This window comes from Nanorana parkeri, unplaced genomic scaffold (assembly GCF_000935625.1).
Source record: "Nanorana parkeri isolate BGI_ZX_2015 unplaced genomic scaffold, ASM93562v1 scaffold2227, whole genome shotgun sequence".
Taxonomy (NCBI): Eukaryota; Metazoa; Chordata; class Amphibia; order Anura; family Dicroglossidae; genus Nanorana; species Nanorana parkeri.
The window spans coordinates 93,218-105,063 of NW_017308495.1; the positions used below are offsets into that span (position 1 = coordinate 93,218).

Consider the following 11,846-nt stretch of genomic DNA (forward strand, 5'->3'; position numbering starts at 1 on the left):
TGCTATTTACATGTATAGTATTTCCTCTAAAAAGAAAGTGCAGGGCTGACTTGTCTTGTTACTGCACATATATATATATATATACACAACAGGAACCCCTAATATCTGAATGATAGATTCAAGACTGCACAGTAACAAGTCAAGTCTGACAGACAGAGTACACAAACTTGCTTATTCTATATGCACAACTAGTGTTTCCTGCCACTCAACCTTGCGTTATGAATTCCTGCTAAAGTGCTAGAGTCTTCAGAGAGACAAATACTGCAGTTTTCAGAGGCTTTGAACAGGAATAACCCCATAGACTGGTCTCCAATCCAAAGTTTCATTTTTGTCCACCAGCAAGGGTATCTACCTTTAAAAGTTACAATGCATGCCCATGTGGTCAGTGTCTGATTCCAGCTCTGATTTAATAAGTATGATTATCAAAAGATAGGACCAACCAAGCCTGGTTTCTCATTAACCACCTTTTCAGAAACCCAGAGAGTTTCAGCATTGGCCTGGTTTCATCCACCCATAAATCCATCCCACCCTCCTTGTCATATGCAGCTTGGCTTTTTGCCAGTCAGTGTCACTTGCTTACTGCAGGGACCCAACAGTTCAGAAAGAGAAAGGAAATCTACCTATTTTTTTTTATATATATATAGTAAATTTATGAACGTATTTCTTTTGTAAATAAATAGTCTGTCTGCCTTGTGAAGCACTTGAAAATAAAATGTTTATAGACCATCTGGCAATGTAACAGTTGTATCTGTATTTCTATAAAAATATTGAGAGGGTGTGAATAAGACGCTGTAAGGTGGTAAGATCTACATGTGTTTTTAAAGACGTTTCCTATGAAAACAGCTCCAGAGTCCAAAGAAGTTCAACCAACTTTAAGAAAGCGGGTACTTGCACAAGCTTAGGCATGCTTCTCCTGCCCACACCAAACAGTGTATGGACCTGTTAACTGGTTGCAGAGTCACTGCACAAGTGGGGGAGAAGAAAGGCATGCCTATCTTCCCCATAATCCAAAAGTTAGGTGGGAGACTATGCTGGCACTTGTGGAGGGATTTTGCTTACAGCATAAGTAGTATGTGCTGCTTTATGGTGCCAGCTAAGCAGTGCATTCCTTATTTTAATATTTTTATTGCCAACAAAAGATTTTCCTGAGAATCTGCCCCTCTGTTCCCACCTGCGACAAAGAAGAAAGATGCAGACTGTGGCATCATGTTTTTGCCTGTATTTCAGGAATAACTTGGTATCTATGGTCACAAAAATACTTTTTTTTTTTTTTTTTGCTTTGCACAATACACTGATGTATCTGCTGTCAGCATAACATTTCAATAATGAAATTTTTAGGGACAAAATGACTTGCTTGTTTTATTTCATGTGAATCTGCACACACCTCGGTATTCATTTAGACTCTTGTGTCATTGAACCCAATGAGCGTGATAATCTGCTGGGAACTGTGAAGAAAATGAATGCAATTGTAAACATACAATGACCTCTAAAACATCCCCCACTTCCTAACATTGTTCCTGCTAGTGGCTGGGTGGTGGGTAGAACACAGTGGTTTAAACACATCGTATAACCAACAACCGACCTTCCTATGAGACCGCTGAAATATTTTCTTTGGCTTAAATCTAGGTCTTTTAGGAGAGACACACACAAAAAAAGAAAAATGTTTATGTTCATGTTCATGTTTCTCAAGCTCTGGTTACAGCTATCCATTTCATGTGCAGCTCCTGCCAAAGGAAAACACTCTTGTAAATTATCTTATAGGGAATGTATATTGTTTTTGTATGTATTATATTCCCTTATTATGTGTACACTTGAGCACATAATATGGAAATGATTATGCACACTTAAAGGAGAACTATGAGGTCAGTGAAAGTTAGAGCCGAAGTGTGACATTGAAACTGTCACACGTCGGCTCTATAGATCGGGAAGTGAGCGAACATACCATCGCTCGCTCACTTCCCGATCATCTCCCTGCCCTGTCAGTCACCGCTCTCGCAGGGATTCCCCCATCCCCTCTCCGATCCTCCAGCGCTGACTGGAGGAACGGACAGGGAAGGGGGCGGGCAAAGCTGGCTCTACCTCTAGATGGGCAGAGCCAGCTGTCCATCAGCCAGCTGGGTGGACCTGGACAGTATTGTCAAAATCCATACCGGCTGCTGCGCTCTAAGTATATCGCGAGCAAAAGCTTGCGATATATTGAGCTTTGGGTCACGGGACGAGGTTAGTAATTGTCCTCCCGTGACCCTAAAGAGAACTATGGGATAAAAAGGTTACCCCATAGATCTCTTAACTGTCGTCCTCTTGCATTTGAATATTTTAGAATTTTTACAAGCTTTAGGTGGAGCTCTATGCTCCTCTTTTAGAATGAATTTTAAGTTTTGCAATAAAGTGTATGTTTGGACAAAATAAACATTTTGGATGCTGTAGGCAACAATTAAAACCCCAACAAAGGTTTTTTTGCTTTCCCTTCACTTCCCTTTCTTGAAGACACAACAGGAAGTGAATGGAATTCTCCCATAGTGAGAGAAATTCTCTTTTTAAACAGTTGTTGCCGGATCATCTGTCCCTATTGGAAGAGCTCCCCTCACCTCTTGCATTCATGACAACTCTTAAGATTTAGAACAATGTTCACAGTACAGCATCTGGAACTTTTTGGTCTAAAGAGACCATCTCAGTGCCTTCACTAGATTCCAGACTCCCTAACTCAGAGGGAGTATTCGGAAATAGGAATAATAGGTGTACTACGAAGGTCTTTGTAGCTGAGGGAGCTCTAAAAGACTGCAAGCCTGGAACAGCACGCTGATCCTCTAAATCAGGGATAGGCAACCTTGTCACTCCTGCTGTGGTGAAACTACAAACCCCTGCCTGTGGCTGTCAGTCTTGCAATGCTTCATATTGTAGTTTAATCACAGCTGGAGTGCTTACCCCTGCTCTAAATGTCAACCAGGTTAGAAACAAACCATTGTAAATCTGAGACATCTGCAGGTGGGTCTGAGTCTGAATCAGAGATGGTAACAAGAGCCTTGGATGGGTAGATCTGAACTCTGCCAGGAAGGTGCTGGAGCATGCTTAAAGAATCTATAAGCAGATTGCTACAATAATTTGGCACAAAAAGTTCAAAGTGGACACAGAGTTTCTTGTGGACATAGGGGAGGCCCCAGCCTTGCCCGACTGAGCTGAAAAAGATTCTGATCAGGACAATATAATGATAGGGGGTCCCAGGTTATGGATTGCAGGCATCAGTTCGTTCTGGGGATACCTGATAAATATCCCTGGAACCAGTAGGGGAGTTTGGACTAAGGGTCACCCGTTATTACAAGACTGTCTTCGAAAATGCATGTTGCACCACGTAGTGAAAAACACTAAATGGTGGAGAGAGTGCGCACGCCACACTGCACCTAGTGAATGGCATCTACACTCAGTTTCCTCCAGCCGTAACCCTTACTGCGATGTAACCAGGGAGATTTGAAAGGCGCCCAGTGGCACAATGGTGAGGTAGCTCCTCTACCGGTGCTTCAGGCCAAGTGGTCTTACTGTGTAAGTCTTCAGAGACAGGTTCCCACTGAGGCTGTACTCTGAACCTGGAAAGTGCACTGTGGATTGTAGAGAGCAGCTCAAGCAGCGATGTGGAAATGTTGATTGAAGTCACTGAGGAATAAAAATGGCAGCAGTCTATGTAGGATCTTGATGAAAGACAAGTATACAATATCACCTAGATAGAAGGCTTGCAAGATGGTGAACATTATTCAGCAGAGCTGAAGAAAAGATGCCCAACCTCCTAGGACACTAGCAAAAAACAGGCATTCTGGGTCAAGGAGGGGTTTACAAGTCGACATGCTTACAGTTATTTACTGTTTGCTAGTGTCCCAATTTCCTGTAGAATAAACATTTCTTTATCAAATATTGAGGGTCAGAGGAATTCAGGAATTCTGCAACAATTTGGTTATACCCAAACTGTTGCAGAATACCTGTGTCCCTCAATGTGAGATAAAGAAATTTTTATTTCTGTGTTGCTGTTTTTCCCTCACTTCCTGTCAAGTGAAACCGTTGTCACTGACAGTAAGTGCAGATAAATCTCTCTAACAGAATCATAGATAGCAGTTAAACCTGACGGGGTCCTTTCTAATCTTTGCCCATTCTATTACAAACTGAAGAAAAAAATAGCAGTGACTGTGAGATATACTTTAATGAATCCTTTGAAGTACTTTTTGACTAAGAGAAAGCAAGTTAACTGTAATGTAATGCTTACACGTTTGTATTAATGTTTTCTTTTTTCCCTATCTAGAAAATGGTGTTCAGTAGTGAAAAGCCAAGTAGTGTCATACGTGGATTTGTGCAAAACAGAAAAATATTTGATAAGGTCTCAGCAGCCCTGTCCGTTTGGAACTCCGGACTGCCAAAAGACTATGTGAGTATACAAATTAAATTCCTACAACACTATTTAGATATTTTTAACGTGTATGCAAAAACTTATTTTTATTAGTTTTGGATAGAGTTGGGAAGGGTTAGGCAATGTCAAGCCTTTGTCTGTGGATTTTTTTTTTTGTGGAAAACATGTTCAATGGAGGTTTTTGTGTTGCAGGTACAGAATCGCGCAACGACCAGTTTATGAAATAAAAAGAAAGTTTGTCACCAGTTTAGAATGGAAATGCTGCCCTGGATATACTGGTTCAACCTGTGAATATGCTGGTAAGAATAAGACAAATAAAGTGATGTGAATAAATTCTAGAGAAGCTATGATTATAGCCAATACTGGATGTGCACAGAGCAAAAGGCAGCAACCTATCAGCAATCAACCCTTATTGTTTTGACTGCTCGATGTGGATGGAAGCTTAAATACCACTGGCTTATTGATTTTACTGCATATAATTGCTCTTTGCACTGTCCTGAAACAATCCCTGTTATGACTGAAACAATAAATGCTGTTAGTTCTGCATGCGCTCATACAAACTCCTGCTCACTCTTGCTGCACACAGATCCCAATTCTATTCCCATTCCAGTGGAACACATATCCAAGGCTGAAACAACACAAGAATCCCCAGTAAATGCAGGTAAGTTCCTCCTATGCAAATTGATAATGCTTTGAGAATTCTGTATATAAGGAGCTTAAAAATAACAGGTTATATTATAGACAGTGTTTAACAAAAGAGCAGAACTTGCCTCCACAGCAGCCAATATTCTTCTGCCTTTCATTCTTTTGGCACTAGAAACATGACAAAGAATGTAGTTGCTATGAGAAACCGGAAGAATGAGGCTTGGAAATGTTTGGTTGTAAATTCTTGTTTCCTACTCCTTGGGTGTTCTTTAGTATAATCATATATTCTTTCTTGTAATTAAATATTGGTGTATTTTAATAAGAGACCAATGTTTGACAAAGCCTCTTCCCATCACCTATAAGAATATATCATGTATACAGCTTCTGCTTGGCTTCAGTCAACACCTTACTCGCATTTAACAAAATATATTCTTTGCTTTATATGTCCTAATCTGCATACCTCCATGAAATTTAGGTTCATGCATGTAGTGTCACAAACCTTATAGTGATACCTAAAGGCCAAAGCCCGAAAACCTCTAATGTGCAAATGGAAACCTTAGTTTCTGACTCTGTTCCCTTACATACGTGACTACTAGTCTTTGATGATGCCCATCACGAGAATAGATGGTAGAAAAAAGGTCACCAGCACTCAAAGATGCAAAGGTGCAAATACACTCTTGATTATTTTGAATACATCACTTCGGTCATAAAGCCAATGTTTTGGGGGCAGAGTCCCTTCCTCAAGGAGACAGCATGTACATTTGCACCTGGAATGATAGAGTGCTGGTGATTAGTGATTTGTGTTGGGTTTGAATTCGAACTTTAGAACATGGGAAAAGTTCAAATTCGAACTTAGAACTCAATGCAAGTCTATGGGGATATAACTTTTTTTGATGGCTTATATGCAATTTATTGGTCATAAAAAAGGTATGGGACTTCGGGTACTGCCCTGGGGGTCATGTATCAACAACATTTTTGTTTTTTTAAAGAATAAAAGTTTTAAAGGAGCAGTGATTTTAACGTCACTTGCCGATGGGGACAAGGGCCTCTTCCCTACAAGCCCTGGGGTGTTGGTTGTGTGGATGCGGGCACTACCCCTACCCATTCACTAAAGGGATTAAATAAAATTGTTTTAAAAAAAGGCCAGACTTTTGAAAAAAATCCTTTATTTGGAAAAAATACAAAATAAAAGACAAGTTGTTGAAAACAGCTAGTGACAGCTAGTTCGCTCAACCGTTTACAGTTGTAGGGCATCTGACAGGTGAGCCATGATTGGGCACAATCGTGGTTCTTAAAAAATACTGGGCCTTGATTGGGCAAAGTCCTGCACCTGACCTGTGGTCAGGGGCAAGGCTTTAGCCAATCAAGGCTTCACAAGGTGCAGTGCCTTGCGGGCAGCCCGTCAAGCACACGAACTGCCGATGTTCGAGACGAACAATCGAGCCCATCACTACTGGTGACTTCTCTTCTATCATCCTGTGGATCTACACGACGCCATGTGTGATTGTCACTAGGAGTACCACCACACTTGGGTCACAATGCTTTTTAGTGTGCCTTAGAGTGCAGCTGGTATCTGCATCACTTCATGGATCAGGCATAGGAGATGGAGTAAGATGGGGCCAAGCACAATTACAAAAACTGAAGCCAATATTAACATATCAGACCCAGAGAAAAAAAGACTGATATTGGTACTGAACCATGCTGACCTATCCTCCCCTGCCACAAAGGAGCTTGTTCTTGCTCTCGACATACACAGTAAAAGAGGAAAAAGAAAGTGTCAGAACTTCAAAGTGCTGATACTCCACCCTCTCTAACACGTTTAACCCATAATGGGTTTAATCATAGAAATTATTAAACTTGTTTAGGGTTAAACATGTTCAAAAGGGTGGAGTCTTGGCAGGGTGGTTGGCATATTGTGCACTTTGAACAATAACTCGTGCTTGGGATGCTGTGGCGTGAGGTTACTTTCTTTTGCCCATCTCTGCATATTGGACCTCACCAGCCTGTTGGGCTCCCCGTATGCTCTACAATGTGACCCAACATGTGGACACCTTTGACAGCCTGCATTACGTCTTCTATCAGGTTTACAGGAAAAAAAAAACAAATAATAAAAGCACCAAAGTGAATGTCCAAAATAATTTAATGACAAAATTGGTTCACAACAAGACAGCCAACACGTTTCAGGGGTACAAAAATGTGTGAATGTATGTATATAAAGTGATCCTGCTTACAAGGGGGGATACCAGGCACCCAGCAGCCCCCATGATCTTGCCTAGACATACGGACATTTTGTAATTTTTTCCAGAGGTGACAGAAATCATTCAAGAAGTAGAAAGCCAAGAGAGTCTACTGGAGGATATACAGAATGACATTCATCAGGCTGCCAGTCATCTCATGGAGCTACAGAATGCTCTGGGACATAATGTCACTACTGCCTTCCCTGAGAGCCACAATGATTCAGACATTACAGAAAGGAAAGGTAACAAGACAAAATATTTCTTTTAGAGGGGTACAATCATACAATGTACTGTTCAATATGAAATTATAGAAGAAAACGGAAATAAATGAAAAATAACAACATAAAAAGCAAATACCATGAAAAATGTGAATTTCAGCACCAGTCTGTTCCACTCTTTTGATTAGATATAGCACTTATAATGAATATTTTAAACCGTTTTATGAAAATCAGTTATATATCATTTTCATTTGAAATGATAACATTTTTTATATCTACAGTCATGTATTAGAGTAGCTCTATCCCAATTTGCTAAAATCTAGTATAAGCTTCCCACGTTATTCTAATATCGGTAGTTTTTAGTATTTTTAAATCTGTTTTCATATAAAATACTTGGTGCTGCTACCAGGAAGTTCAGTGGTAAGAACTTCTTGTAATCAGGTGACCGCTCTCTTCCAACTGCACTTCAGCTTTGTCACCCTGTCACATACATCTGTGGTGGAGATCACAAGTGGCTGTGCTGACACAAATTAGCAGGCGTAAGCCTCCACTAGTCCAGAACAGTGATGTGCAGCCAACACTGGAGGGAGAACATGTTAAGAGGAAGTAGCTGAAAGCAGGAGGAGATCAGCAGCATTGAAATGCAAGACGTGATAAATAAAAAGGTGAAACAGATTTATGTTAGCTGGAAATAGCTGCCAGTAAGCCAAATCCCAAATATCCCCAACTGGGAATAAAAACACCAGGTCATCTAGTGGACCCGTTCATTGTCTCCACTGTGTTTACCAATTGTCTAATGGTGGCTGCATGAGCTTGGGCATTATTTTGCTTTAAGTGCTATGTTTATCTCTGATAGAGTTGTAAACTATGTTGTCTTACCCTTCAAACAGAGGTGTTACTGAGGTTCTGGGAAAAAGTAAGGGCATCTCAGCAAGGAAAATTTGTGGCAAAAGAGGGGCATGGGCTTAGAGGGCTGGTTTAAAAGACTACACATTTTTGTTGTTGTGTGAGATTCACCTAAAATAAGGCTTTTAATCTCTAAATCTACACATAACTGTCCTGGTGCTGAACAATGACTACAACAGGCTCCTTCGAAGTTAACAGAATGTCGACTACACCTACAATCACCATACAGCAAACATACTGCATGGATGTACCACAGTAGGCTGTGCCACATTTAGACATCTTGCTGCCCTTTATGCTAGCTCTGGCTTTTGTACTGTGACCCTTTCAGTAAAAACTACAGCTAGAATGTGCTATAGTAGCTAGAATATGCTCTGTTTTATATTCAGATCTACCTTTGACTGTAAGGACTACCAAATAAGAGAAAAGGTAGATGGTGCCATTTTTCCCCTCAACTGTAACGAGCCCTCTGACTCTCTCATCATCCCCTGCACCACCTTCTCCCTATAGTTCTCTTTCTGACTTATGCTACGCATATACAAAGATAAACAGAAGAGGGAAACAAACAAGGAAAAAGTGATCACAGATTGTAAAGGTTTAGTGCTTACCAGGGCACTGGCCTAAAAATGACAATATGGTAAATACAAACCTAGCGATAGGTACATTCTCTACCTATCTTTTCTTTTCTAAGACATCATTAATTAGCAATTCATGAAAACTCTTTATTGACCACGCATGGAAATGCTCAGATTGTGTGATAATTAAATACATTCTTTTTCTATTTTAGTTTTGTTACAGTATTCTGAAATGTGTGTTAGCAATTTAACAACAGATTCACTTTATGCATTTAAGTGTATGTCTGGTTAAAAAAGAAAGAAGTCCAGTACATCTCTGCAATTAATGCACATTTTTCCAAGCACCGAAATCCCAAGCATCCCCTTTGCTGAACTTCAAAACACTCCTCTCTGTTCATCGCCATGAAATAAGAGGAAGGTATTCTGTAATCCAGCAGAGGAGAACTAAGACTGGGCTGAAAATGCTGTGTAGGAATTAACTTTGTCAGCTCACTATACAAGTTAGGAGTTCACTGGATTTCTAGCAGACTCAACAGATTTTTTTAAAGAGACAAAACATAGGTATATGTTAATGTATTGCAAAGATGTACTGATTTTCTTTTTTCTTGCCCAGACATGTACTTGTATCCAAATCATACTAACCATATTCTCCAAGAAAGTTTATTACATCTATAGAGACCAAACAATAATTCCAAATATGTTGATAGCAAATACAGTTCTCAGATGTGCATTGTTTTTTTTTTATATATAAAATAAAGATTTTAATTTCTTGGAAATTTAGAAATAGATGAGCGCCTCCTCCGAGAAGTATTTCTACCACATGTGGAAAACTTCTTAAAGGCTCATTTCAACCCTGTGTGGAACAGCTTCAACAAAAGTCTTCAGAATCTGAATAGCATGGTCAAGAACCTCTCTGAAAATGTTGAATCCAACAGAAAGAGATTGGATACATTCCTGGAGAATACTGTACCCAAGAAAGACCTTTATGAGTTGGGAACAAAATTTGAATCAAAGGTTCAGGAAAATGTTGACAAACTTGATCAGCTAAAACATGAAATGGCCAACCATTTTCATACACAGCAGGCTGTGATGCACTTTAACTTCACCATGCTTAAAGCAGACACAGACATGAAGTTGAAGAGAAACTTGAAGTTGCAACAAACACAGTTTTCCTATTTGAACTTTAGCATTAGTGAGCTCCAAAGGGGTCAGGAACAGATTCAGGATAATATATTAGATTTCTCTCAGAATATCACATTGCATTGTGCACCAAGAGACAGAGAAGTGGTAACAACTACAACTATTAATGATACTCTTAATGTGCATGAGAAAGAGATTCAAGATTTGCTATCTGAGCAAGATGTCATTTTTGAGAATATTTCTACTTTGGAAAAATGGATTAAAGAGCTTCGCACAGACTTTAAAAAAAATTCTGAAAGGGTTCAGGTTCAGTTTATGGAGAAAAGTCTAATTATGGAGGAAAATAAAGTCTTAATTCAACGGCAGATAATGGAACTTAACTACACTCTTGCTAGTACACAAGAAAGTATTGATGAGCTTTTCAAGGATTGTGACTGTCATAAAATGAACTCAGATATTCTTGCTCTTGTGGAAATACAGAGGAATTTCTCTAACCAGTTTAGGGACATTTTGTATGGATTTGAAGATGTGAAACAAAAAGAAGGTAGTTCAAAGATATCACTGCAAAACTCAGTTGAAGATCTCTCATTGGAACTCCAGCTTAACCGTCAGTCTCTCACAGCCCAACAAGAACAGGGGCGGAACCTCATGCTTATCACCACACAGCTGCAATCTCAAGCCACAAACTTTACTCATGATGTTAGATTTCTCAAATTGGAAAATGATCAGATCCATAATCATATCAAACATCTGAAAAGTTCATTTAGCTCTCTATTGGAAGATGCGATAAGACATGAGAGAGTCTTCGAAGCACTGCTGGGTGAAGAAGTTCTAGACCTTTTTTCCGAAGATAACCCTGAGGCAATACAAGTATCAATAGCAAAAATATATGAAATGCTAAATAGTAATGTAGATAGGATAGACCGGCATCAGATAACAATAGATTCAATTTCTGACCGATTGAACTTTCTGGAGATGCAGACTCAAAAAGACAATTTACTAGCTACAGCCACAATTGTCAATGTTGAACAACACAGTGAAGAAAAGACCTATTATGGTTCTTTCCACCAAGGAAATGTAGCTCACATGGAACCAAGCCACGAAGCATCGAAGGATACTGATGAGTCTGAATATAGTGATGTTGCCATCTTGAAAAAGGACATAAAAAATCTTACTGAGAAAATAAATAAGCTGGAGTCCTATTTTGTTGAAGGGCATATTTATAATGGTACGATTGAAGCTACAATAAAACCACTCGGTTCTTCCATTGCCTCCATTAAAGAGGACATTGCAAACCTAAGAGATGTTTATAATGGACATATACAGTTATTCCACAAAATCTTTGGAAATTATGAAGCTCTTGTTTCCTCAAATGTGACTCTCGACATTGCTCAGATTCAGTCTATTATTGATAAGAAAACAAAAAAGAAACTGAAAGCAGCAGAATTACAGAATAAAAAAAATGATAAAAAGCAGAGAGATGGCCAATAGCACTCTGTCCAAACAAGAATACTCAATCAAGGTAAGTGAGTTTTTGTTTAATTTGCTGGCGTGCAAAGATGAGTTCCCAAAAACCCCCACATAATTATATATGCTAACCAAATTACAATTTTTGTGTAGTCATGAGGGGCTACAAAAGTACAAAAAATAGACATATTGGTCTTGTGTTAAAAGATGATATCATTATTCATTCACAGTGCTAGTTAGTGACAGATGCAACTCCTCTGCCCTAAAATTA

At 39.3% G+C, this 11,846-nt stretch overlaps 1 protein-coding gene across 1 annotated transcript in view; it reads left to right on the forward strand.

Annotated features, from left to right (window-relative positions):
* MMRN2 (multimerin 2) overlaps nucleotides 1–11,599 on the forward strand; it is a 22,771-nt gene extending 11,172 nt beyond the window's left edge. Inside the window, exons 2-6 of the mRNA XM_018573074.1 lie at nucleotides 4,286–4,408; nucleotides 4,583–4,689; nucleotides 4,977–5,051; nucleotides 7,341–7,514; nucleotides 9,756–11,599. Of these exons, the coding sequence (XP_018428576.1) occupies nucleotides 4,286–4,408; nucleotides 4,583–4,689; nucleotides 4,977–5,051; nucleotides 7,341–7,514; nucleotides 9,756–11,599 (2,323 nt within the window). The remainder of the gene's footprint in view (nucleotides 1–4,285; nucleotides 4,409–4,582; nucleotides 4,690–4,976; nucleotides 5,052–7,340; nucleotides 7,515–9,755) is intronic.
* The last annotated feature ends 247 nt before the right edge of the window (nucleotides 11,600–11,846 follow it).